This window comes from Ambystoma mexicanum, chromosome 9 (genome assembly GCF_040938575.1).
Source record: "Ambystoma mexicanum isolate Mex_15411 chromosome 9, UKY_AmexF1_1, whole genome shotgun sequence".
Classification (NCBI taxonomy): Eukaryota; Metazoa; Chordata; class Amphibia; order Caudata; family Ambystomatidae; genus Ambystoma; species Ambystoma mexicanum.
In genome coordinates this window covers 23,374,817-23,402,692 of record NC_090931.1, presented here as the reverse complement: position 1 = coordinate 23,402,692, position 27,876 = coordinate 23,374,817, and the positions used below count along the sequence as shown (strand labels likewise).

At 50.3% G+C, this 27,876-nt stretch overlaps 1 protein-coding gene across 12 annotated transcripts in view; it reads right to left on the bottom strand.

Moving 5' to 3' along the window:
• The window catches only part of GRAMD1B (GRAM domain containing 1B), a 1,544,984-nt gene that overhangs the window by 203,610 nt on the left and 1,313,498 nt on the right, over positions 1-27,876 (bottom strand). For 7 of the 12 annotated variants that reach the window (XM_069614089.1, XM_069614090.1, XM_069614092.1 and 4 more), the window contains 3 exons: positions 15,590-15,693; positions 14,992-15,087; positions 14,497-14,658 (listed from right to left, as the gene is read on the bottom strand). In XM_069614089.1, the coding sequence (XP_069470190.1) occupies positions 14,497-14,658; positions 14,992-15,087; positions 15,590-15,693 (362 nt within the window). The remainder of the gene's footprint in view (positions 1-14,496; positions 14,659-14,991; positions 15,088-15,589; positions 15,694-27,876) is intronic. The other 5 variants (XM_069614100.1, XM_069614094.1, XM_069614095.1 and 2 more) reach the window with 1 other exon arrangement.

Here is a 27,876-nt window from a genome sequence, read left to right as displayed (position 1 = left end):
CTAAGTTTTCCGGGCTCCTCCAGCCCGGAAAACTTAGAAAAAAACAGCAGCTAGTGCTTATTTTTTGTAAAAAAAATAAATAGCACTTACCGAGATTCAGCTGCAGCTTTCCTGCTCTGGTCTCCGGTCCGCGTCCTCCGAGTCCCGGCACTAATGAAGGGAAAGCCACCCAGCGGTAGACTTTGTTTACTACAGCTGGCTGGCTTTCCCTTCATTAGTGCCGCAAAAGCAAAAGCCAGCACAGGAGGGCCTCCATTTCACAAAATGGCGGCGCCCCTGTGCTTGCTTTTTCGAATTTTGAGCTTGAATAGCTCAAAATTTTACATAGGCAGTTTTAAAACGGAGGATGCTAGTATTTTTTTTTTAATGTGGCCTATTTTTGAAATAAAATTTTTTACTAGACTATCCCTTTAACTGCAAAGCTTAATTGTAACATGCTTCTCCCGATCTTTGTGGCCCATAAACCCCATGGCTGGGCCCTTGGTGCCACAAGCTGCTGTCACGCGACAGAGCTATATATATCATGAGACTGGCGCGTCTGGAGCTCTCAGCCTTTTCTTCTGAACGTGCAGTGCCCTGGTACATGTTGTGTCTAAAAGCACCTGCTGAACTATGCCCTCATCTGGGGGCCTTTGCATGCTGTGAACCCCATCGCGGTTGTTTCAGTACACACGTGTCGGTAAATGGCAGAGGTGTGCTATGCAAATGGCACATAACATATGACCCTTCCGTATCACTGACCCTCGACGCCTGTCCCAGTCCCACAGACATCCTGGGGCATGTATAACATCATGACGTCCTCAAGCCTCCCCCTGTGTCTTCTGTAGCCCAAATCACTTGGCGTGAAACTCGCCCAGCACGACCCTCTTTTCACATCAGTAAAAATGTAAGTTACCTGTAACACGGGCTGTATGCACGCCCCCGTGCATCTGCTAGTGGGTGTGCGGACACATGTTGCAGTAACGTTGCAGGCTACCACTATGGGGCGTGCGCGCTCCGTGATGCCTCTGTAATCAGACTCGCGTGGGAATCCCACAAGGCGGGGAGGGGTACCCTCAGAGACTGTGTGTGGGCGGGGAAATGTACCTGCATGGGGGCCATTCATTCCCGTCTTCCCAAAGGAATGACGAGCAATAACCTTTCAGCACTTTGAAAAATACAGGGGAGGCCCTTTTGCTTAAAAATATAAATTGCACGGCGGGATCGGCTACACTTGCCCATACGTGCAAACAGGTCCTCTGCATGCAATGTTAGTCCTGTGCACTATGAAGTGAAAGGCAGGCGTGTAAATGCAGGTGCAATCGCCTGCACGCCTTAGTCTGTTTACTTTTTAGTGGACATGAAGAAAACACCACTTGGCGTGTATGCACTTGACATGCACTTGCTGTGTATGCACTTGTCATGTATGCACTTGCACTATATGCACTTGCCCTGTATGCACTTGTCATGTATGCACTTGCCCTACATGCACTTGTCCTGTATGCACTTTCCCTATATGCACTTGCCCTGTATGCACTTGCCGTGCACTTGTCATGTATGCACTTGCCATGCACTTGCTGTGTATGCACTTGCCCTGTATGCACTTGCCATGTATGCACTTGTCGTGTATGCACTTGCCCTGTATGCACTTGCCGTGTATGCACTTGCCCTGTTTGCACTTGCCCTGTATGCACTTGTCGTGTATGCACTTGCTATTTATGCACTTGCCGTGTATGCACTTGCCCTGTATGCACTTGCCCTGTATGCACTTGCCATGTATGCACTTGCCCTGTTTGCACTTGCCCTGTATGCACTTGCCGTGTATGCACTTGCCGTGTATGCACTTGCCCTATATGAACTTGCCCTGTATGCACTTGCCGTGTATGCACTTGCCGTGCACTTGTCATGTATGCACTTGCCGTGTATGCAAGTGCCGTGTATGCACTTGCCCTATATGAACTTGCCCTGTATGCACTTGCCGTGTATGCACTTGCCGTGCACTTGTCATGTATGCACTTGCCCTGTTTGCACTTGCCCTGTATGCACTTGCCCTGTATGCACTTGCCGTGTATGCACTTGCCGTGTATGCACTTGCCCTGTATGCACTTGCCGTGTATGCAAGTGCCGTGTATGCACTTGCCTTGCACTTGTCATGTATGAACTTGCCCTGTATGCACTTGCCCTGTATGCACTTGCCTTGCACTTGTCATGTATGCACTTGCCCTGTATGCACTTGCCCTGTATGCACTTGCCGTGTATGCACTTGCTGTGTATGCACTTGCCCTGTATGCACTTGCCGTGTTTGCACTTGCCGTGTATGCACTTGCCCTATATGAACTTGCCCTGTATGCACTTGCCGTGCACTTGTCATGTATGCACTTGCCGTGTATGCACTTGTCGTGTATGCAAGTGCCGTGTATGCACTTGCCGTGTATGCACTTGTCGTGTATGCAAGTGCCGTGTATGCACTTGCCGTGTATGAACTTGCCCTGTATGCACTTGCCGTGTATGCACTTGCCGTGCACTTGTCATGTATGCACTTGCCCTGTATGCACTTGCCCTGTATGCACTTGCCGTGTATGCACTTGCCGTGCACTTGTCATGTATGCACTTGCCATGTATGCACTTGCCCTGTATGCACTTGCCGTGTATGCACTTGCCGTGCACTTGTCATGTATGCACTTGCCCTGTATGCACTTGCCCTGTATGCACTTGCCCTGTATGCACTTGCCGTGTATGCCCTTGCCGTGCACTTGTCATGTATGCACTTGATATCCACTTGCCTTGTATGCACTTGCCTTGTATGCACTTGTCATGTATGCACTTGCCCTGTATGCACTTGTCATGTATGCACTTGCCGTGTATGCACTTGCCCTATATGAACTTGCCCTGTATTCACTTGTCGTGTATGCCCTTGTCATGTATGCACTTGCCTTGTATGCACTTGCCTTGTATGCACTTGTCATGTATGCACTTGCTCTGTATGCACTTGCCCTATATGAACTTGCCCTGTATTCACTTGTCGTGTATGCCCTTGTCATGTATGCACTTGCCTTGTATGCACTTGCCTTGTATGCACTTGCCATGTATGCACGCAGGCAGTGCTTGCAAAGGCTTTCTCTGGAATCCGCCTGCTTTCAACTGGTGTAAAACGGGTTGCATTTGACTTCAGCGCTGAAAACAAACATTGTTGGGTCAACGATATGTGTTTTCAGCCACTAAACGCCCATGCCAACATATTTTAGGACTGGCGCAAGTATATAAACAAACTCCATTCCCGGAAAACGTGGGAACGTGTTGGATAGTGGCTGAAAAACCCTAGCGCTTAACCAACGAGGTGTGTTTCCAGCGCCGAAATCACTGGATACCAAAAAGCAGTCTCTGCACCCCGGGCCTCTTATGTCCCCATAGGGAAAGGGTTGGTCTTGCTGAAACTGTGTAATAGGGGGCCACTGTGAAACATTTTCCAGGGCCTCCTTTGGTTCCCAGTCCACCCCTGGCTGTGCCTTTGTATGGTAGAGAGCATGGAGGCTGCAGAAAAGGCCATTTTGTCTCGTGCCTCTCTCTGCCATACACATGAATGACAATATGGCACAGCAAGGAAATAAGGCGTGAAACTTGTACACACGCGTTTTATGCTTCGTCATAATAAACGTGCCTTCCACACTAAAATACATGATGTAATAGGATATATATTTCGCAAACCTCCAGCTGCTTTTCTCCTGCTCAGGGCAGCTCTGAAGGTCAGCAGCCGTAGGGGTATTAACTGGCCATTGATGGTAGCGGGTTCAAGACGGTGCAAATACCTGGGCATCTAATAGCAGTGCCTGGAAAATGCCTAATACGTATACACAAACCAAAACTCGTGGCTTTGCCAATGCTTGTTTTTAACAGGATTTCAGCACAGGAAACACACTGTGCTTATAAATGGGCTTAAGGCAGACCTGGTTAAAATGTTTATATTACACCATTAGCAGTTTACAGGTCCAATTATGTCATTAACTCTCAGAAGACTGACACTGTCAGCACTTTGAGAGGACAGTTTAATGGTAAGGCTTGATTAAACTGAGCTCAAAGAGTTTTCTGGGATGTTCCTATAGGCCATCAAGGTGTACACTAATGGGGCATAAGCCCACCTTATTGGAGCTCCGCCTTGTAAGTATAGCAGTAGCTATTAGAGTTCGCACAATAGAGGCGGTATTGCCTTTTCCTCTGGACAAGGTTCAGTTGCTTTTAGTGCAGAGAGCAGGAGGTTCTACCTTGGGGTCTTCTGACATCTCAAAGCCTCTCCAGACACCCAGGGCTTAATTGCTTCCTATTGTGAGGAGCCAATCTGCCATCTCCCCTGCCATCAGAATGAGCAGTGGGCATCACTATTGCAGGCCCTCTGTGGAGCACAGAGTTCTTGCCCACATAGGACAACCTGTGGGGTCATGAACATGGCGGGAAACATTGGTAAAGGTCCGGGAGCCATTGATGAAAGCATGTTCCGAGCAGGCTTCGGTGGGAACTCTCTGCCGTGTCCATGCACGTTGTTGGCCACATATGAACACCGTCGCCAGCCCCGGTGGCATCCCCCAGTGGAAGTCTCGCACTGGTCCAGTTTGAGTGTTTGCGCTGCTGCCGTCATGCACTGGGGCATTTGCTTGTGATAAGAGTTTCTGGCTACGACCCAGACCCACAATCACAGACTCTCTGCTGCCAGAAGACGGCAGTGCTTTATTCCAAGTTCCAGGCAGTGTGGTATTGTGGTCGCATACAAGGTGTTCAGGGGAGTTGTGAGCCAGTAGCAGAGATGGCAATTGTAGAGGATTGGCACGGCCTTTGCTCCTTCGCTGAATCATCATTCTGCTCAGTATTCCTCGCCACCCCGCGTAGGCCAACTCCTCTCCGCCGGCGCCATGTGGAGATGGCTCTTTACATGTCCTCTCCTTCTGGTTTCGACATGTTGGGTCCAGAATGATGGATCAGAGTGACGAGATCTTCTCAATCTCCCGATGGCTGCATTCACAGAACTTTCTGGGCCTTCAACATGGCGGGACTGGATGCATCAGGCTTCAGTGCCAACATTGCTCTGAACTCTTCTTTGGTGGGCATGTTGACATCTGGATCTAGTTAGAATCCTGGCCAATGAGTGTGTCTTCTCTTTTGATGGGGCATCAGTCATCCTGTCTGCATCTCTCCTGGTCTCCAAGAACTTTGCTTTGCGTAGGAAAGGGCTTGGTTTGTCACACTGACCCAGAATTCAGGGTTTCAAGCCTTTCATTGGAATAACTGGCAATATGCAGAGATGGGACCAGAGGCGTTGCTGGGGGAGTTTGAGGGGGGAGGGGGCTATAGCGCCTGGTCTTTTGGTTTAGTCCCAGATAGAATATCACGTGCTACAACCAAAAGGCCAGCTAGCCCCGAATCCCGACAATCCCATCATAAGTGTGGCCTGGAACTTTCCAGACCTGGAAGCACCCCTGGATGGGACTATGCATTGGCTTGAGTCCCATCCGCTTCTTCATCAGATGGGGCAGAGTGAAATGATTGGAAAAGAAACACCCACTGTTCAGTTCATTCACAAAGCATGAGACGGGCCTTTCCAGTTTAAACTCATTGTTTGGAGGAGTAATAAGTATGGAATGCGGGTCTGGCATGGCTGCCCCTTAACTCCTGGACCATGAGGCTGCTGGAAGCAGGGAACATAAAACCGATGTCTGAAAATAGTGCACATTTCTAGCTCATAGTTTCATTTTAAGAAAACAAACCATATTCACGTGCAAATGCTGAAAATAATATGGTCTCAAAGTTAGGCACAGGAAGTCTGAAAGTGGGTCGCACTCATTTCCCAAGGGGGCGGATTGTCTTTTGGAAACATATTGAAGTGTGGTTTGCAGGCAGCCGCTGTGTAGTGTCCGGGCCTTCTGGTGGTTTCATTGCAGCTGCTAAGCTATTGCTTGGTAGCTGTTCATTCGAACGTATACAGCGCAACACTACACAGTATCTTCTCAAGGTTAAACTGCTGAAGTCCCTCAAGTTTCCCAGCTGTTGACTGTAAATCCCAGCTGGTTTAACAGCTGTTCTGTGTTGTGTGTCAACTGAATACAGCCCTAGTCTAATGGGGCCATTGCCAGCCAATTGAATAGGCAAGTGCACAGTGTTTTCTCTGATCTGATGCCACAACAAGGGAGCATTTCAAAAATACTCTCAGCAATTAATAGATGATGGAAACAGGTGTTGTGCATGGGTAGAGGTGCCACCACTGGCAAGGTGCTTCGTTTTTCATTTTGGAAGCATTTGTTGGGGGTCTTTGAGTTTCTTTGTGTTTTTGCAATGCCCCACTGAGCTGTTCTTTCTGAATCACGTTGGTCAATGATGAAAAGCAGAACTGGTCTGTGTATGGCATCTTTCGTTACCAATAACTATACGGACTGTTCCCCTTTCCCTCATGATCATGGCATTATGGCTTTAGGACTCATGTGCCAAACAGACCAAAACCCTTTCGCAATAGGCTGAAGTATTTGGGGCTATGTGCAATGGCAATGCCCCTTCCTGCCTCAGGTGGTGAATGGTGTTTATGTATGGGAGGCAGGTGCCAACGCACACTAAATGATGCTGGGCCGTTGGCAGTGAAGGAAGGATTACCTTGCTCAGCCAGCCTCGCTCACTTGTGTGGCGCGTGTTTAGCACACGGAGCTTACAAACGGCGCTGTCCCTATAAGGCCTTTAAGAGACGTTGGCGTAGTAGAATTGCCCATGCGCAATAGCTCCCTCTCTGTGAGCACTAAACCCCCAGTGAGGTATGGTTCCACAGTCATGCATCTCACAGAGGTCGCTGGCAGACTGAAAGCACCTCTAGTACAGAGTCAGGGCCATTGGCGGGAGGGTGCCACAGTCAGGCATCCTCCAGATGTCCCTGGCAGACTGAAAGCACCTCTAGTAGAGAGTTAGGGGCAGTATGAGGAGGGTTCCGCAGTTATGCATCCCCCAGAGGTCGCTGGCAGACTCAAAGCACTTGTAGTACAGAGTTAGGGGCAGTGTGAAGAGGGTTCCACAGTCATGCATCCCCAGACTGAAAGCACCTCTAGTACAGAGTTAGAGGAAGTATGAGGAGGGTCCCACAGTCAAGCATCCCCAGACTGAAAGCACCTCTAGTAGAGTTAGGGGCAGTATGCGGAGGGTTCTGCAGTCATGCATCTCCCAGAGGTCGATGGCAGACTGAAAGCACCCCTAGTACAGAGTTAGGGGCAATGCCAGGAGGGTCCCACAGTCATGCATCCCCAGAGGTCGCTGGCAGACTGAAAGCACCTCTAGTACAGAGTTAGGGGTAGTGTGAAGAGGGTCCCACAGTCATGCATCCCCAGACTGAAAGCACCTCTAGTAGAGAGTCACGGGCAGTATGAGGAGGGTTCCGCAGTCATGCATCCTCCAGAGGTCGCTGGCAGACTGAAAGCACCTCTAGTACAGAGTTAGGGGCAGTGTGAAGAGGGTCCCACAGTCATGCATCCCCCAGAGGTCGCTGGCAGACTGAAAGCACCTCTAGTACAGAGTTAGGGGCAGTGTGAAGAGGGTCCCACAGTCATGCATCCCCAGACTGAAAGCACCTCTAGTACAGAGTTAGGGGCAGTATGAGGAGAGTCCCACAGTCATGCATCCCAGACTGAAAGCACCTCTAGTAGAGAGTTAGGGGCAGTATGAGGAGGGTTCCGCAGTCATGCATCCCCCAGAGGTCGCTGGCAGACTGAAAGCACCTCTAGTACAGAGTTGGGGGTAGTGTGAAGAGGGCCCCACAGTCATGCATCCCAGACTGAAAGCACCTCTAGTAGAGAGTTAGGGGCAGTATGAGGAGGGTTCCGCAGTCATGCATCCCCCAGAGGTCGCTGGCAGACTGATAGCACCTCTAGTACAGAGTTGGGGGTAGTGTGAAGAGGGCCCCACAGTCATGCATCCCCCAGACTGAAAGCACCTCTCATCTAGTACAGAGTTAGGGGCAGTGTGAAGAGGGCCCCACAGTCATGCATCCCCAGACTGAAAGCACCTCTAGTACAGAGTTAGGGGCAGTATGAGGAGGGTACCACAGTCATGCATCCCCGGAGGTCGCTGGCAGACTGAAAGCACCTCTATTACAGAGTTAGGGGCAGTGCCAGGAGGGTCCACAGTCATGCAGCCCCCAGAGGTCGCTGGCAGACTGAAAGCACCTCCAGTACAGAGTCATGGGCAGTGCCAGGAGGGTGACACAGTCATGCATCCCACACATGTCCCTGGCCGACTGAAAGCATCTCTAGTACAGAGGGGCAGTATGAGGAGGGTCCCACAGTCATGCATCCCCAGACTGAAAGCACCTCTAGTACAGAGTTAGGGGCAGTGCCAGGAGGGTTCCGCAGTCATGCATCCCCCAGAGGTCGCGGACCTCTAGTACAGAGTTAGGGGCAGTGCGAGGAGGGTGACACAGTCATGCATCCCCCACATGTCCCTGGCAGACTGAAAGCACCTCTAGTACAGAGTTAGGGGCAGTGTAAAGAGGGTTCCACAGTCATGCATCCCCAGACTGAAACCACCTCTAGTACAGAGTTAGAGGCAGTATGAGGAGGGTCCCACAGTCAAGCATCCCCAGACTGAAAGCACCTCTAGTAGAGTGAGGGGCAGTATGAGGAGGGTTCCGCAGTCATGCATCTCCCAGAGGTCGATGGCAGACTGAAAGCACCTCTAGTAGAGAGTTGGGGGCAATGGCAGGAGGGTTCCGCATTCATGCTTCCCCCAGAGGTCGCTGGCAGACTGAAAGCACCTCTCATCTAGTACAGAGTTAGGGGCAGTGTGAAGAGGGTCTCACAGTCATGCATCCCCAGACTGAAAGCACCGCTAGTACAGAGTTAGGGGCAGTATGAGGAGGGTCCCACAGTCATGCATCCCCAGAGGTCGCTGGCAGACAGAAAGCACCTCTAGTACAGAGTTAGGGGCAGTGTGAAGAGGGTCCCACAGTCATGCATCCCCAGAGGTCGCTGGCAGACTGAAAGCACCTCTAGTACAGAGTTAGGGGCAGTGTGAAGAGGGTCCCACAGTCATGCATCCCCAGACTGAAAGCACCTCTAGTACAGAGTTAGGGGCAGTATGAGGAGGGTCCCACAGTCATGCATCCCCAGACTGAAAGCACCTCTAGTACAGAGTTAGGGGCAGTATGAGGAGGGTATCACAGTCATGCATCCCCAGAGGTCGCTGGCAGACTGAAAGCACCTCTAGTACAGAGTTAGGGGCAGTATGAGGAGGGTCCCACAGTCATGCATCCCCAGACTGAAAGCACCTCTAGTACAGAGTTAGGGGCAGTAGAACTATGGCGGTAGCAATGCAGGTAAAAATGGCAGGCTGCCGCCGGAGTTGTGTATTTTTTGTGGCCCCATGCAATGGGGAATCACTGGGGTATTAAAGGGGTCGGGAAAAGTTACTCTCCATTCCTATTCGAGTTCCATAGGACTCAATGAGAATGGGGAAGACGGTAGCACCGGCACCATTCAGAACGGAGCCGCTGTTACCGTCAAAGTCTGCAAGCGGGTGCCTTTCGCCTGCCAGGTCAGACCTGGCGGGCGGGAGGGCATCCGGCCGGCAAAATTGTTCTCTGCCGGTCCGGTAACAACGGTGCTGGTAAGCCCACTGGCACCGTTGTTACCAGACCAGCAGGGTTGGGCAGCCCATGAACGCTATGCAAAGGGCACAGGTTGGCAAAGCACAACAAATCGTGTTCTATTAATCAACAGCCTTCACTCCTAAATCTTTCTAGTAAAGGCCGCTCCCAGAAGTCTGGATTATCTGGTTATGCCAGGCCCAGGGTGTGGCAGAAAAGTGTGGGGGCGTGGAGATTGGCTTGAGCAAGGAGATTAAGGGGTTATGTTGTGATTAAGGGGTCTATGGCTGGAGACTCGGCAAGAGAGATTAGAGGGGAGCAGGTGAAGATGGAAAGGGAAACGTGGGTTACAGAGGGCAACACAGAGTGAAGGCAGTGATGGGCAAGGAGGGAAAAGGAACTAGTGGGGCAGAGGAGAATAAGAAGGAGGCGGCCAACAAGAAGGGGTCGATTATGCAAGAGAGGGAGAAAGAGCTGGCGGGGGAGGAGAAATACAGGGTGGAAAGGAGAGCGGGAAGAGTGATTCCCACAGGCGTGAGCTAAACATGAGAAAGGGGGAGCGAGGAGGGTGGAGAAATGGGCACGTGACATAGACCAGAGGAAGTGGGGAAGGAGACCAGAACAGGAGCTCGTGGCCCGCTGATGGGGAGGCAAGGAAAGCCCCCAGCCTGGGAAAGATCAGGACACTTGGCCTGTCCCTTGCCTGAGGAGTTTGGGCGTGAGCCGACACACTCCTGCCTCACTCCCTTGCTGTACAGGTCTAACCTGCAAACACACTCGGGCCTGGAACTCCACAGCATGTGTGCCGGAAGTGCACGCTGACTCACATGCAGAGGCTGTGTATGTGGTAGACAGGACATGATTGGTTATTTATAACGCGCTTAATACCCACAGGATTCTAAGCGCGGACCCGGGGTTCGAATCTGTGCTGTGTTACTCTGTCTCGTCTTGCTTCCAAGGCGAGCACGTTGCCCCTGAGCTATCCTCCCAAGATAAGTAGAGGAAGGGCGAGGCGGAATCGTAACTTAAGTTCCATACCTCCCCTGTACCAAAGGAACGAAAAGTAAATGCAATGTGTACAAGTCTTACACACATTACATCCACATTGCGGCTCAGCAGACATGAACTCCCGCTCTGCGTTTCTCCAGCATCTGCGGGCTCATAGAAAACACTGCTCTGGGGTTCCCCCCCCTGCGATCCTCTTCCACACAAGAGCACAGTCATGGGTCCCCCCAACACTTCCCCGGAGAGAGATTTCCAGTTGGGGGCGCGATGAAAGATTCCTGGCGTGGTGGGCAGCCGGGCACATAACGGGACGCCCGGGGGAAACTAAGGGAGAGTTAGGGGAACCCCACATACCACCACAACATGGGTTGCAGCACGTGAAAGGGGGCGTTACCCCAGAAGACACACATTTCAGCACCAGCTGGGGAAATGAAATGACCAAAGATTGCCCCGGGCCTGAGTGGGCAGCAACAGGGGCCCTTCCACACTTCATTCCTCACTGATGGGGGTGTCTTCTATAGCCCTGCACTTCACAAGCACTTATTCAAGTACTGAGACTCTGTGAACGGCACTTCATGTGCAGAGAACACATGGGGTGCCAAGGCGGTGTCTAGGGGGCATCTTGTGAAACATCTCAATCGGGCTCGTGTACCATACTTGCGTCAACATTTAGTGGAGAGCAGGGCAGCGGGGGCTACAGCCAACCCTCCCAGCTAATGGGTGTGAGCTTTCTTCTGCAATATGTTGCAAGTGCCCACACATGGAACTCCCCCAGGATAAACTGCACTTTACTCAAGATACAGAGAGGTCAGTCCTGCCATCTTTTGTGAGCTTCATGCGTCTTCCTTCAGAAACTTGACTAAATAAATAATGGGTATTTTGCGCCCGCTGGTGTAAAGCTGCCCCCTCACAAGTGGCGTGCTACGGAATCCCGGGATTATGGCATCACCCTAAGGAAGTGGACGGCGTTTTGAGATCCTATTTTCGACTTTGCGTTTACATTCTTAAAGAAGCGTTGGCCATGCCAACAGTTTGGGCTTTTGTGGAGCCATGGGAAAGGCACTTGCCACGCACTGCGTAGTGGTATTAACTGGTCATTGATGGTAGCAGGTGCAAAATGGTGCGAGTTCAGGGACATCTAATAGCAGTGCCAAGCAAATGCCTAATATTTATACACACGCCAAGACTGCTGGCTTTGCCAATGCATGCTTTGAACAGGACGTCAATAGAGGACACTCAAAGTGCTTACACATTGTGGGATGAAGGCAGACCAAGTTAAAACATTTTTATTACACCATTAGCTGGTTTACAGCTCCAATTAAGTAATTAATTCTCACAAGACTGCTTTGAAAATACACTGGCTGGCACTTTGAGTGCAACGTTTGATGGTGAGGCTTTGTTAAAGCGAATGCAAAGAGTTCCCATGATGAGGTGTTTTGGGTGGTACGGGGCAGGCACTGGTAGGGAATGGCCATAGGGATTTTTAGAATGTCAATGGGTGGGTAAATAACCAAACATGACCACAAGCGGCGTGCCCATCACGATAAGCATTTCTCCTCCCTATCTGTACTCCAGCGCAATGGTTCCAGCTATTATTCTGCACTGCTGTGGACGCCCTGGCTTTTGGCCATCCATATCAGGAGCTGTGCTTTGTTATAATATCAGTACAATATTGAAACAAGTATCTGAAAATGGGGCGCTGCATGGCTTGCTCGTTAGCTCCACAGAGAATCCACTTCCCTGGATTCCAAGTATTTTGCAAAATCTGCTCATGACCTTTGTACGTTTCTGAAGTTTTGCAGTAACCGTGGCACCTGCTGGGCTCTGAGACAGCAGCCATGGCCACTCGGTTCTTCAATATTTCTGATCCCTCTGTTGTTGTTCCCCAATTGCAGTTTTTCCTAAAGTCTATGGCCCTCATTACGACCCTGGCGGAAAGGGTTTTACGCCAGCGTAATGCATGGCGTACCTTTCCGCCTTACTACGAGTTCCCGTAGCGCCATGGTGGTTTTTTCGCCTGGTTTTTCCGGGCGGAAAAATCCATGGCGCTACGGGTCCTGTTGTTAATTACGCCACCGTAATTTACGGTGGCGTAATTAACGCCTTCCCCACTCCCATTATACCCTATGGGGCAAAAATGGGAATGGGGAAGGATAAATGGGGATTGGGGACTTACCGCCCCGCCAAGGTCGGAATGGGGCGGTAAGTCCGCCAACCCCCATGGCGGAGTTGGCAGCTCTGCGCCATGGACCATGGTGCAAATTGCACCATGGTCCTCCGCCAGGGTCGTAATGAGGGCCTATGTCTCTTTTCCCCACAATCAGCCCCATTGTCAATCAGGCCTACCATTGCTGATTGCTGTCACACCATTGCTGATTGCTGTCACACCATTGCTAATTCCTGCCATGCCATAGCTGATTGCTGTCACACCATTGCTGATTGCTGGCATGCCATCGCTGATTGCTGCCACGCCATTACTGAGAGCTGCCACACCATTGCTGATTGCTGTCACACCATTGCTGATTTCTGCCATGCCAATGGTGATTTCTGCCATGCCAAAGCTGGTTGCTGTCACACCATCGCTGATTGGTGTCACGCATTGCTGATAGCTGCCACACCATTGCTGGTTACTGTCACGTCATTGCTGATTGCTGCCACACCATTGCTGGTTACTGTCACGTCATTGCTGATTGCTGCCATGCCATTGCTGATTGCTATCACGCCATTGCTGATTTCTGTCACACCATTGATGATTCCTGCCATGCCATTGCTGATTGCTGTCACACCATCACTGATTGATGTCACGCCATTGCTGATAGCTGCCACACCATTACTGGTTACTGTCACGCCATTGCTGATTGCTGCCATGCCATCCCTGCTTGCTGTCACGCCATTAATGAGAGCTGCCCCACCATTGCTGGTTGCTGCCCCACCATTTCTGATTGCTGCCGCGCCATTGCTGATTGCTGCCATGCCATTGCTGTCACGCCATTGCTGATAGCTGCCATGCGCTCAAGACTGAATCATCACAAGGAGAGGTGCCAGACAGGGGAATGCAAAGTCCAGGTGGATTCCAGTGCCTGCCACCACAGCTTGCATCGAGAAGCATGAGAATGCATGGTCCAGGCAGCTGTGCATCCCTAGCACTGCGTCATGCCGCAAGTAAGGGTCACAGAATCTCGGGGTCACGCGGATTCTCGCACCTGTCACAGCAGAATTCAGTGAATCTGGACAGAGTGTGCTCCCCCTGCGATCATCTTCCACACAAGAGCATAGTCATGGGTCCCCCTAAAACACTGACCAGGAAGGGGGCAGGAGAGCTAACCCGTCTCCAGCATGGCAACAAACACATTAAACATCGCACAGCCTTTACCCATTACTCAATGCATTTACATTTTACAAGTAAGCAAAAAACAAGACTGAAGAAATGGGAGATGAGAAACCCGCTTCGAGGCCACTGTGCAAGGGCGAGCAAGCCTGTGCAATCAGGGGTTCAAAGGAAGACAATGGCGAGGCCAAATGAATCGGAAGCATGCAGTGATGTGCAGGGAGGCGGCACTGGGAGATGCAGTGTGGGGAAAAGACATGGTAACACAGAGACAATGATGGCGGGGTGGGGAGTGACTCTGGGGGGTGAAGCCCTGTCAAGCTGCCGGAGAGGGGGGCACACTTAGCTGAAGGTTAGTCCAGGAAAGCTCTGAAGGGCCTCCATAAGCCACACGACGCTCCCTTTTCTATGCAAGAGTCGGAGGACGCAAATTCTGGATTATGAACCCCTGGTGACTGGGGTCTTCCGCATAGAGCAGTTACTCGGCATGGAACTAGGGGTGCACACTGGATGGCTGGTTTGGAAGCAAGAGCCCAAAAGAGCAGATAGATGGATGGACCATGCAGAGTAGTTGAAAGCTCACGCGTTCTTTAATTGGTGGCCAGTGGAGCTCCTTCAGGCCCTTCTTGACGTGGTCTCTGGGTCTCATGCCAAGGGTCTTACGGGCAGCCTTATTCTGGACCTCCTGGGACTTCTTAGGATGGTTCTGAGGCGAGCCGGCATTGTCTCCAGAAAAGAGTGGGCCCTGAGGAGTGATTCAAAGATGGTGAGTGAGAGGAGGGTGGATGGGCAGGGGGGGAGAAGGCATTCCAGTGTTGTGGTTGGGCATGGTGAAGGATGGGCGTGGGTGTGCATGCCGCATGAGGCGTGGAAGAATGAGCATGCAGTTGTTGCAGAGAGATTGAGTGTGTCGATGAGGGTGGAGTGCAGAAAATACCTTGTCCATGAGATGGGAGGGTACACAAAGAACCAAGGCCATGGATGGAAAGCCCTTGAAGAGAGAGATGCGCCACATGATTCGGGCAAGCGTGGGCGCCGTTGGCAAGAACCTGTGTAGGCGGCATCAGAGGGCACCTACCTTCTCGGTGTCCGTGCACAGCTGGATGGCATTGGGAATCAGCCGGGCCGTCTTCTCCTTCGTCATGGAGCAGATATCCTTTAACCGCACAGTCAGCTGCCAAAAGACGGTAAAGAGGTGGCGGTGAAAGATGAGACCAACAAGCATGCATGCCCGCTGGGTATCATGGCACAGACATACCAGACATGGAAGAGATGAAGTCCGTTGTGGTCCGTGGGAGCCAGGGGGGAAGCGGGAGGGTAGGCTGTGGCGGCTAGACAGTGTGGGCACGTGTGCTTTAGGTTATGTGGGGGTCGGTGTAGCTCATGGAGGAGGGATGATATGTGTGAGAGTGGCCACCGAAGGGTTAAGATGCATGAAATATGTTCAGGGAATTTCCAGAGTTTTAGGACTGGAAGGAGTCATATGCGCTACAGAAGGCGGCGGAAGAGCAGAGCCACTGCTGTGTGGAGCGGGCACATGGAAGCCTGAGAGCGGGTTAAGCGCGTGACATGCTACAGATGTGTCAATGTCGGCTTTCAGTCACACAAGAAATGCACAGGTATCTCACTACACGTGCAGAGTGAGCAGCACGAGTGGAGGGAGGAGGTCTACTCACCAGTGTTTCCCAGCGGAAGATATTGCTGTAAAAGCAGATCCAGTTCTCCGAGAGGTAGAGGCGGCCCTGGAGAAGGATGTCCCTCTGCAGGGCACACGAGTAATCTGTAGCGGAAAGACACACAGGAAGCAACAAAGAGGATAAGTAGAATCTGTGGGCACAGCACACAAGACGATGAAGCACGGTGAAGAGTAGCACTTCTGGGGCACAGGTATTCAGGAGACACTGGAGGGAAGCACATGGTGGATTGGAAACGGTGGGCACAGGCATAGAGCAGGAACTGGTTGGAAACTGTGGGCATAAACATGGAGGAGGCACTAGCACATGATGGGGTGGAATCTGTGGACACAATGGTAGAAGAGGCGCTGGAGGGAAGCACATGGTGGAGTAGAATATGATTGCACAGTACTGGAGGAGGCACTGGAGGGAGGCACATGGTGGAGTAGAATATGATTGCACAGTAGTAGAGGTGGCACTGGAGGGAGGCACATGGTGGAGTAGAATATGATTGCACAGGAGTAGAAGAGGCGCTGAATGGAAACACATGATGGAGTAGAACATGATTGCACAGTAGTAGAGGTGGCACTGGAGGGAGGCACATGGCGGAGTAGAATATGATTGCACAGTAGTAGAGGTGGCACTGGAGGGAGGCACATGGTGGAGTAGAATATGATTGCACAGCAGAAGAGGAGGCACTGGAGGGAAGCACATGGTGGAGTAGAATATGATTGCACAGTAGTAGAGGTGGCACTGGAGGGAGGCACATGGCGAAGTAGAATATGATTGCACAGTAGTAGAGGTGGCACTGGAGGGAGGCACATGGTGGAGTAGAATATGATTGCACAGCAGTAGAGGTGGCACTGGAGGGAGGCACATGGTGGAGTAGAATATGATTGCACAGCAGAAGAGGAGGCACTGGAGGGAAGCACATGGTGGAGTAGAATATGATTGCACAGTAGTAGAGGTGGCACTGGAGGGAGGCACATGGAGAAGTAGAAAATGATTGCACAGCAGAAGAGGAGGCACTGGAGGGAAGCACATGGTGGAGTAGAATATGATTGCACAGTAGTAGAGGTGGCACTGGAGGGAGGCACATGGTGGAGTAGAATATGATTGCACAGGAGTAGAAGAGGCGCTGAATGGAAACACATGGTGGAGTAGAATATGATTGCACAGTAGAAGAGGAGGCACTGGAGGGAAGCACATGGAGTAGAATATGATTGCACAGTAGAAGAGGAGGCACTGGAGGCAAGCACATGGTGGAGTAGAATATGATTGCACAGGAGAAGAGGAGGCGCTGCAGGGAAGCACATGGTGGAGTAGAATATGATTGCACAGTAGAAGAGGAGGCGCTGGAGGGAAGCACATGGAGTAGAATATGATTGCACAGTAGAAGAGGCGGCACTGGAGGGAAGCACATGCTGGAGTAGAATATTATTGCACAGCAGAAGAGGAGGCACTGGAGGGAAGCACATGGTGGAGTAGAATATGATGGCACAGCAGAAGAGGAGGCGCTGGAGGGAAGCACATGGTGGAGTAGAATATGATTGCACAGTAGAAGAGGCGGCACTGGAGGGAAGCACATGGTGGAGTAGAATATTATTGCACAGCAGAAGAGGAGGCACTGGAGGGAAGCACATGGTGGAGTAGAATATGATTGCACAGTAGTAGAGGTGGCACTGGAGGGAGGCACATGGTGGAGTAGAATATGATTGCACAGGAGTAGAAGAGGCGCTGAATGGAAACACATGGTGGAGTAGAATATGATTGCACAGTAGAAGAGGAGGCACTGGAGGGAAGTACATGGAGTAGAATATGATTGCACAGTAGAAGAGGAGGCACTGGAGGCAAGCACATGGTGGAGTAGAATATGATTGCACTGGAGAAGAGTAGGCGCTGCAGGGAAGCACATGGTGGAGTAGAATATGATTGCACAGCAGAAGAGGAGGCGCTGAATGGAAACACATGGTGGAGTAGAATATGATTGCACAGTAGAAGAGGAGGCGCTGGAGGGAAGCACATGGTGGAGTAGAATATGATTGCACAGCAGAAGAGGAGGCGCTGAATGGAAACACATGGTGGAGTAGAATATGATTGCACAGTAGAAGAGGAGGCACTGGAGGGAAGCATATGGTGGAGTAGAATATGATTGCACAGTAGAAGAGGAGGCACTGGAGGGAAGCACATGGTGGAGTAGAATATGATTGCACAGTAGAAGAGGTGGCACTGGAGGGAGGCACATGGTGGAGTAGAATATGATTGCACAGCAGAAGAGGAGGCGCTGGAGGGAAGCACATGGTGGAGTAGAATATGATTGCACAGTAGTAGAGGTGGCACTGGAGGGAGGCACATGGCGGAGTAGAATATGATTGCACAGCAGAAGGGGAGGCTCTGGAGGGAAGCACATGGTGGAGTAGAATATGATTGCACAGTAGTAGAGGTGGCACTGGAGGGAGGCACATGGTGGAGTAGAATATGATTGCACAGGAGTAGAAGAGGCGCTGAATGGAAACACATGGTGGAGTAAAATATGATTGCACAGTAGAAGAGGAGGCACTGGAGGGAAGCACATGGAGTAGAATATGATTGCACAGTAGAAGAGGAGGCACTGGAGGCAAGCACATGGTGGAGTAGAATATGATTGCACAGGAGAAGAGGAGGCGCTGCAGGGAAGCACATGGTGGAGTAGAATATGATTGCACAGTAGAAGAGGAGGCGCTGGAGGGAAGCACATGGAGTAGAATATGATTGCACAGTAGAAGAGGCGGCACTGGAGGTAAGCACATGCTGGAGTAGAATATTATTGCACAGCAGAAGAGGAGGCACTGGAGGGAAGCACATGGTGGAGTAGAATATGATGGCACAGCAGAAGAGGAGGCGCTGGAGGGAAGCACATGGTGGAGTAGAATATGATTGCACAGTAGAAGAGGCGGCACTGGAGGGAAGCACATGGTGGAGTAGAATATTATTGCACAGCAGAAGAGGAGGCACTGGAGGGAAGCACATGGTGGAGTAGAATATGATTGCACAGTAGTAGAGGTGGCACTGGAGGGAGGCACATGGTGGAGTAGAATATGATTGCACAGGAGTAGAAGAGGCGCTGAATGGAAACACATGGTGGAGTAGAATATGATTGCACAGTAGAAGAGGAGGCACTGGAGGGAAGCACATGGAGTAGAATATGATTGCACATTAGAAGAGGAGGCACTGGAGGCAAGCACATGGTGGAGTAGAATATGATTGCACAGTAGAAGAGGAGGCACTGGAGGGGAGCATATGGTGGAGTAGAATATGATTGCACAGGAGAAGAGTAGGCGCTGCAGGGAAGCACATGGTGGAGTAGAATATGATTGCACAGCAGAAGAGGAGGCGCGGAATGGAAACACATGGTGGAGTAGAATATGATTGCACAGTAGAAGAGGAGGCGCTGGAGGGAAGCACATGGTGGAGTAGAATATGATTGCACAGCAGAAGAGGAGGCGCTGAATGGAAACACATGGTGGAGTAGAATATGATTGCACAGTAGAAGAGGAGGCACTGGAGGGAAGCATATGGTGGAGTAGAATATGATTGCACAGTAGAAGAGGAGGCACTGGAGGGAAGCACATGGTGGAGTAGAATATGATTGCACAGTAGAAGAGGAGGCACTGGAGGGAAGCACATGGTGGAGTAGAATATGATTGCCCAGCAGAAGAGGAGGCACTGAAGGGAAGCACATGGTGCAGTAGAATATGATTGCACAGTAGAAGAGGAGGCAGCACATGGTGGAGTAAAATGTGATTGCACAGTAGTAGGAGAGGCTCTGGAGGGAAGCACCTGGTGGTGTCCAATATGATTGCACAGTAGAAGAGGAGGCACTGTATGGAAGCACATGGTGTAGAACATGATTGCACAGTAGTAGGAGAGGCACTGGAAGGAAACACATGGTGGAGTAGAATATGATTACACAGTAGTAGAGGGGGCACTGGAGGGGAGCACATGGTGGAGTAGAATATTATTGCACAGCAGAAGAGGAGGCACTGGAGGGAAGCACATGGTGGAGTAGAATATGATTGCACAGTAGTAGAGGTGGCACTGGAGGGAGGCACATCGTGGAGTAGAATATGATTGCACAGGAGTAGAAGAGGCGCTGAATGGAAACACATAGCGGAGTAGAATATGATTGCACAGTAGAAGAGGAGGCACTGGAGGGAAGCACATGGAGTAGAATATGATTGCACAGTAGAAGAGGAGGCACTGGAGGCAAGCACATGGTGGAGTAGAATATGATTGCACAGGAGAAGAGGAGGCACTGGAGGGAAGCACATCGTGGAGTAGAATATGATTGCACAGCAGAAGAGGAGGAGCTGAATGGAAACACATGGTGGAGTAGAATATGATTGCACAGTAGAAGAGGAGGCACTGGAGGGAAGCACATGGTGGAGTAGAATATGATTGCACAGCAGAAGAGGAGGCGCTGAATGGAAACACATGGTGGAGTAGAATATGATTGCACAGTAGAAGAGGAGGCACTGGAGGGAAGCACATGGTGGAGTAGAATATGATTGCACAGTAGAAGAGGAGGCACTGGAGGGAAGCACATGGTGGAGTAGAATATGATTGCACAGTAGAAGAGGAGGCACTGGAGGGAAGCACATGGTGGAGTAGAATATGATTGCACAGTAGAAGAGGTGGCACTGGATGGAAGCACATGGTGGAGTAGAATATGATTACACAGTAGTAGAGGGGGCACTGGATTGAAGCACGTGGTGGAGTAAAATGTGATTGCACAGTAGTAGGAGAGGCTCTGGAGGGAAGCACCTGGTGGTGTACAATATGATTGCACAGTAGAAGAGGAGGCACTGTATGGAAGCACATGGTGTAGAACATGATTGCACAGTAGTAGAAGAGGCACTGGAAGGAAACACATGGTGGAGTAGAATATGATTACACAGTAGTAGAGGGGGCACTGGAGGGAAGCACATGGTGGAGTAGAATATTATTGCACAGTAGAAGAGGAGGCACTGGAGTGAAGCACATGGTGGAGTAGAATATGATTGCACAGTAGTAGAAGAGGCGCTGAATGGAAACACATGGTGGAGTAGAATATGATTGCACAGTAGAAGAGGAGGCACTGGAGGGAAGCACATGGAGTAGAATATGATTGCACAGTAGAAGAGGAGGCACTGGATGCAAGCACATGGTGGAGTAGAATATGATTGCACAGGAGAAGAGGAGGCACTGGAGGGAAGCACATGGTGGAGTAGAATAAGATTGCACAGCAGAAGAGGAGGCGCTGAATGGAAACACATGGTGGAGTAGAATATGATTGCACAGTAGAAGAGGAGGCACTGGAGGGAAGCACATGGTGGAGTAGAATATGATTGCACAGCAGAAGAGGAGGCGCTGAATGGAAACACATGGTGGAGTAGAATATGATTAGACAGTAGTAGAGGTGGCACTGGAGGGAGGCACATGGCGGAGTAGAATATGATTGCACAGCTGAAGAGGAGGCACTGGAGGGAAGCACATGGTGGAGTAGAATATGATTGCACAGTAGTAGAGGTGGCACTGGAGGGAGGCACATGGTGGAGTAGAATATGATTGCACAGGAGTAGAAGAGGTGCTGAATGGAAACACATGGTGGAGTAAAATATGATTGCACAGTAGAAGAGGAGGCACTGGAGGGAAGCACATGGAGTAGAATATGATTGCACAGTAGAAGAGGAGGCACTGGAGGCAAGCACATGGTGGAGTAGAATATGATTGCACAGGAGAAGAGGAGGCGCTGCAGGGAAGCACATGGTGGAGTAGAATATGATTGCACAGTAGAAGAGGAGGCGCTGGAGGGAAGCACATGGTGGAGTAGAATATGATTGCACAGTAGAAGAGGCGGCACTGGAGGGAAGCACATGTTGGAGTAGAATATTATTGCACAGCAGAAGAGGAGGCACTGGAGGGAAGCACATGGTGGAGTAGAATATGATTGCACAGCAGAAGAGGAGGCGCTGGAGGGAAGCACAATGTGGAGTAGAATATGATTGCACAGTAGAAGAGGCGGTACTGGAGGGAAGCACATGGTGGAGTAGAATATTATTGCACAGCAGGAGAGGAGGCACTGGAGGGAAGCACATGGTGGAGTAGAATATGATTGCACAGTAGTAGAGGTGGCACTGGAGGGAGGCACATGGTGGAGTAGAATATGATTGCACAGGAGTAGAAGAGGCGCTGAATGGAAACACATGGTGGAGTAGAATATGATTGCACAGTAGAAGAGGAGGCACTGGAGGGAAGCACATGGAGTAGAATATGATTGCACAGTAGAAGAGGAGGCACTGGAGGCAAGCACATGGTGGAGTAGAATATGATTGCACAGGAGAAGAGTAGGCGCTGCACGGAAGCACATGGTGGAGTAGAATATGATTGCACAGCAGAAGAGGAGGCGCTGAATGGAAACACATGTTGGAGTAGAATATGATTGCACAGTAGAAGAGGAGGCGCTGGAGGGAAGCACATGGTGGAGTAGAATATGATTGCACAGCAGAAGAGGAGGCGCTGAATGGAAACACATGGTGGAGTAGAATATGATTGCACAGTAGAAGAGGAGGCGCTGGAGGGAAGCATATGGTGGAGTAGAATATGATTGCACAGTAGAAGAGGAGGCACTGGAGGGAAGCACATGGTGGAGTAGAATATGATTGCACAGTAGAAGAGGAGGCACTGGAGGGAAGCACATGGTGGAGTAGAATATGATTGCACAGCAGAAGAGGAGGCACTGAAGGGAAGCACATGGTGCAGTAGAATATGATTGCACAGTAGAAGAGGAGGCAGCACATGGTGGAGTAAAATGTGATTGCACAGTAGTAGGAGAGGCTCTGGAGGGAAGCACCTGGTGGTGTCCAATATGATTGCACAGTAGAAGAGGAGGCACTGTATGGAAGCACATGGTGTAGAACATGATTGCACAGTAGTAGAAGAGGAACTGGAAGGAAACACATGGTGGAGTAGAATATGATTACACAGTAGTAGAGGGGGCACTGGAGGGGAGCACATGGTGGAGTAGAATATTATTGCACAGCAGAAGAGGAGGCACTGGAGGGAAGCACATGGTGGAGTAGAATATGATTGCACAGTAGTAGAGGTGGCACTGGAGGGAGGCACATCGTAGAGTAGAATATGATTGCACAGGAGTAGAAGAGGCGCTGAATGGAAACACATGGTGGAGTAGAATATGATTGCACAGTAGAAGAGGAGGCACTGGAGGGAAGCACATGGAGTAGAATATGATTGCACAGTAGAAGAGGAGGCACTGGAGGCAAGCACATGGTGGAGTAGAATATGATTGCACAGGAGAAGAGGAGGCACTGGAGGGAAGCACATCATGGAGTAGAATATGATTGCACAGCAGAAGAGGAGGCGCTGAATGGAAACACATGGTGGAGTAGAATATGATTGCACAGTAGAAGAGGAGGCACTGGAGGGAAGCACATGGTGGAGTAGAATATGATTGCACAGCAGAAGAGGAGGCGCTGAATGGAAACACATGGTGGAGTTGAATATGATTGCACAGTAGAAGAGGAGGCACTGGAGGGAAGCACATGGTGGAGTAGAATATGATTGCACAGTAGAAGAGGAGGCACTGGAGGGAAGCACATGGTGGAGTAGAATATGATTGCACAGTAGAAGAGGAGGCACTGGAGGGAAGCACATGGTGGAGTGGAATATGATTGCACAGCAGAAGAGGAGGCGCTGAATGGAAACACATGGTGGAGTAGAATATGATTGCACAGTAGAAGAGGAGGCACTGGAGGGAAGCACATGGTGGAGTAGAATATGATTGCACAGCAGAAGAGGAGGCGCTGAATGGAAACACATGGTGGAGTAGAATATGATTAGACAGTAGTAGAGGTGGCACTGGAGGGAGGCACATGGCGGAGTAGAATATGATTGCACAGCTGAAGAGGAGGCACTGGAGGGAAGCACATGGTGGAGTAGAATATGATTGCACAGTAGTAGAGGTGGCACTGGAGGGAGGCACATGGTGGAGTAGAATATGATTGCACAGGAGTAGAAGAGGTGCTGAATGGAAACACATGGTGGAGTAAAATATGATTGCACAGTAGAAGAGGAGGCACTGGAGGGAAGCACATGGAGTAGAATATGATTGCACAGTAGAAGAGGAGGCACTGGAGGCAAGCACATGGTGGAGTAGAATATGATTGCACAGGAGAAGAGGAGGCGCTGCAGGGAAGCACATGGTGGAGTAGAATATGATTGCACAGTAGAAGAGGAGGCGCTGGAGGGAAGCACATGGTGGAGTAGAATATGATTGCACAGTAGAAGAGGCGGCACTGGAGGGAAGCACATGTTGGAGTAGAATATTATTGCACAGCAGAAGAGGAGGCACTGGAGGGAAGCACATGGTGGAGTAGAATATGATTGCACAGCAGAAGAGGAGGCGCTGGAGGGAAGCACATGGTGGAGTAGAATATGATTGCACAGTAGAAGAGGCGGCACTGGAGGGAAGCACATGGTGGAGTAGAATATTATTGCACAGCAGGAGAGGAGGCACTGGAGGGAAGCACATGGTGGAGTAGAATATGATTGCACAGTAGTAGAGGTGGCACTGGAGGGAGGCACATGGTGGAGTAGAATATGATTGCACAGGAGTAGAAGAGGCGCTGAATGGAAACACATGGTGGAGTAGAATATGATTGCACAGTAGAAGAGGAGGCACTGGAGGGAAGCACATGGAGTAGAATATGATTGCACAGTAGAAGAGGAGGCACTGGAGGCAAGCACTTGGTGGAGTAGAATATGATTGCACAGGAGAAGAGTAGGCGCTGCACGGAAGCACATGGTGGAGTAGAATATGATTGCACAGCAGAAGAGGAGGCGCTGAATGGAAACACATGGTGGAGTAGAATATGATTGCACAGTAGAAGAGGAGGCGCTGGAGGGAAGCACATGGTGGAGTAGAATATGATTGCACAGCAGAAGAGGAGGCGCTGAATGGAAACACATGGTGGAGTAGAATATGATTGCACAGTAGAAGAGGAGGCGCTGGAGGGAAGCATATGGTGGAGTAGAATATGATTGCACAGTAGAAGAGGAGGCACTGGAGGGAAGCACATGGTGGAGTAGAATATGATTGCACAGTAGAAGAGGAGGCACTGGAGGGAAGCACATGGTGGAGTAGAATATGATTGCACAGCAGAAGAGGAGGCACTGAAGGGAAGCACATGGTGCAGTAGAATATGATTGCACAGTAGAAGAGGAGGCAGCACATGGTGGAGTAAAATGTGATTGCACAGTAGTAGGAGAGGCTCTGGAGGGAAGCACCTGGTGGTGTCCAATATGATTGCACAGTAGAAGAGGAGGCACTGTATGGAAGCACATGGTGTAGAACATGATTGCACAGTAGTAGAAGAGGCACTGGAAGGAAACACATGGTGGAGTAGAATATGATAACACAGTAGTAGAGGGGGCACTGGAGGGGAGCACATGGTGGAGTAGAATATTATTGCACAGCAGAAGAGGAGGCACTGGAGGGAAGCACATGGTGGAGTAGAATATGATTGCACAGTAGTAGAGGTGGCACTGGAGGGAGGCACATCGTGGAGTAGAATATGATTGCACAGGAGTAGAAGAGGCGCTGAATGGAAACACATGGTGGAGTAGAATATGATTGCACAGTAGAAGAGGAGGCACTGGAGGGAAGCACATGGAGTAGAATATGATTGCACAGTAGAAGAGGAGGCACTGGAGGCAAGCACATGGTGGAGTAGAATATGATTGCACAGGAGAAGAGGAGGCACTGGAGGGAAGCACATCATGGAGTAGAATATGATTGCACAGCAGAAGAGGAGGCGCTGAATGGAAACACATGGTGGAGTAGAATATGATTGCACAGTAGAAGAGGAGGCACTGGAGGGAAGCACATGGTGGAGTAGAATATGATTGCACAGCAGAAGAGGAGGCGCTGAATGGAAACACATGGTGGAGTTGAATATGATTGCACAGTAGAAGAGGAGGCACTGGAGGGAAGCACATGGTGGAGTAGAATATGATTGCACAGTAGAAGAGGAGGCACTGGAGGGAAGCACATGGTGGAGTAGAATATGATTGCACAGTAGAAGAGGAGGCACTGGAGGGAAGCACATGGTGGAGTGGAATATGATTGCACAGTAGAAGAGGTGGCACTGGATGGAAGCACATGGTGGAGTAGAATATGATTACACAGTAGTAGAAGGGGCACTGGATGGAAGCACGTGGTGGAGTAAAATGTGATTGCACAGTAGTAGGAGAGGCTCTGGAGGGAAGCACCTGGTGGTGTACAATATGATTGCACAGTAGAAGAGGAGGCACTGTATGGAAGCACATGGTGTAGAACATGATTGCACAGTAGTAGAAGAGGCACTGGAAGGAAACACATGGTGGAGTAGAATATTATTACACAGTAGTAGAGGGGGCACTGGAGGGAAGCACATGGTGGAGTAGAATATTATTGCACAGCAGAAGAGGAGGCACTGGAGGGAAGCACATGGTGGAGTAGAATATGATTGCACAGTAGTAGAGGTGGCACTGGAGGGAGGCACATGGTGGAGTAGAATATGATTGCACAGGAGTAGAAGAGGCGCTGAATGGAAACACATGGTGGAGTAGAATATGATTGCACAGTAGAAGAGGAGGCACTGGAGGGAAGCACATGGAGTAGAATATGATTGCACAGTAGAAGAGGAGGCACTGGAGGCAAGCACATGGTGGAGTAGAATATGATTGCACAGGAGAAGAGGAGGCACTGGAGGGAAGCACATGGTGGAGTAGAATATGATTGCACAGCAGAAGAGGAGGCACTGAATGGAAACACATGGTGGAGTAGAATATGATTGCACAGTAGAAGAGGAGGCACTGGAGGGAAGCACATGGTGGAGTAGAATATGATTGCACAGCAGAAGAGGAGGCGCTGAATGGAAACACATGGTGGAGTAGAATATGATTGCACAGTAGAAGAGGAGGCACTGGAGGGAAGCACATGGTGGAGTAGAATATGATTGCACAGTAGAAGAGGAGGCACTGGAGGGAAGCACATGGTGGAGTAGAATATGATTGCACAGTAGAAGAGGAGGCACTGGAGGGAAGCACATGGTGGAGTAGAATATGATTGCACAGTAGAATAGGAGGCACTGGATGGAAGCATATGGTGGAGTAGAATATGATTACACAGTAGTAGAGGGGGCACTGGATGGAAGCACGTGGTGGAGTAAAATGTGATTGCACAGTAGTAGGAGAGGCTCTGGAGGGAAGCACCTGGTGGTGTACAATATGATTGCACAGTAGAAGAGGAGGCACTGTATGGAAGCACATGGTGTAGAACATGATTGCACAGTAGTAGAAGAGGCACTGGAAGGAAACACATGGTGGAGTAGAATATGATTGCACTGTAGAAGAGGAGGCACTTGATGGAATCACATGGAGTAGAATATTATTGCACAGGAGTAGAAGAGGCACTAGAGGGAAACACATGGAGTAGCATATGATTGCACAGTAGAAGAGGAGGCACTGGGTGGAAACACATGGAGTAGAATATGATTGCACAGGAGTAGGAGAGGCACTGTAGGGAAGCACATGGTGGAGTAGAAAATGATTGCACAGGAGTAGAAGAGGCACTGGAGGGATACACATGGTGGAGTAGAATATGATTGCACAGGAGTAGAAGAAGTGCTGAATGGAAACACATGGTGGAGTAGAATATGATTGCACAGGAGAAGAAGAGGCACTGGAGGGAAACACATGGTGGAGGAGAATATTATTGCACAGTAGAAGAGGAACACATGGAGTAGAATATGATTGCACAGGAGAAGAAGAGGCATTGGAGGGAAACACATGGTGGAGGAGAATATTATTGCTCAGTAGAAGAGGAGGCACAGGATGGAAGCACATGGTGGAGTAGAATATGATTGCACAGGAGAAGAAGAGGCACTGGAGGGAAACACATGGTGGAGGAGAATATTATTGCACAGTAGAAGAGGAGGCACTGGATGGAAGCACATGGTGGAGTAGAATATGATTACACAGTAGTAGAGGGGGCACTGGATGGAAGCACGTGGTGGAGTAAAATGTGATTGCGCAGTAGTAGGAGAGGCTTCGAGGCTCTGGAGGGAAGCACCTGGTGGTGTACAATATGATTGCACAGTAGAAGAGGAGGCACTGTATGGAAGCACATGGTGTAGAACATGATCGCACAGTAGTAGAAGAGGCACTGGAAGGAAACACATGGTGGAGTAGAATATGATTACACAGTAGTA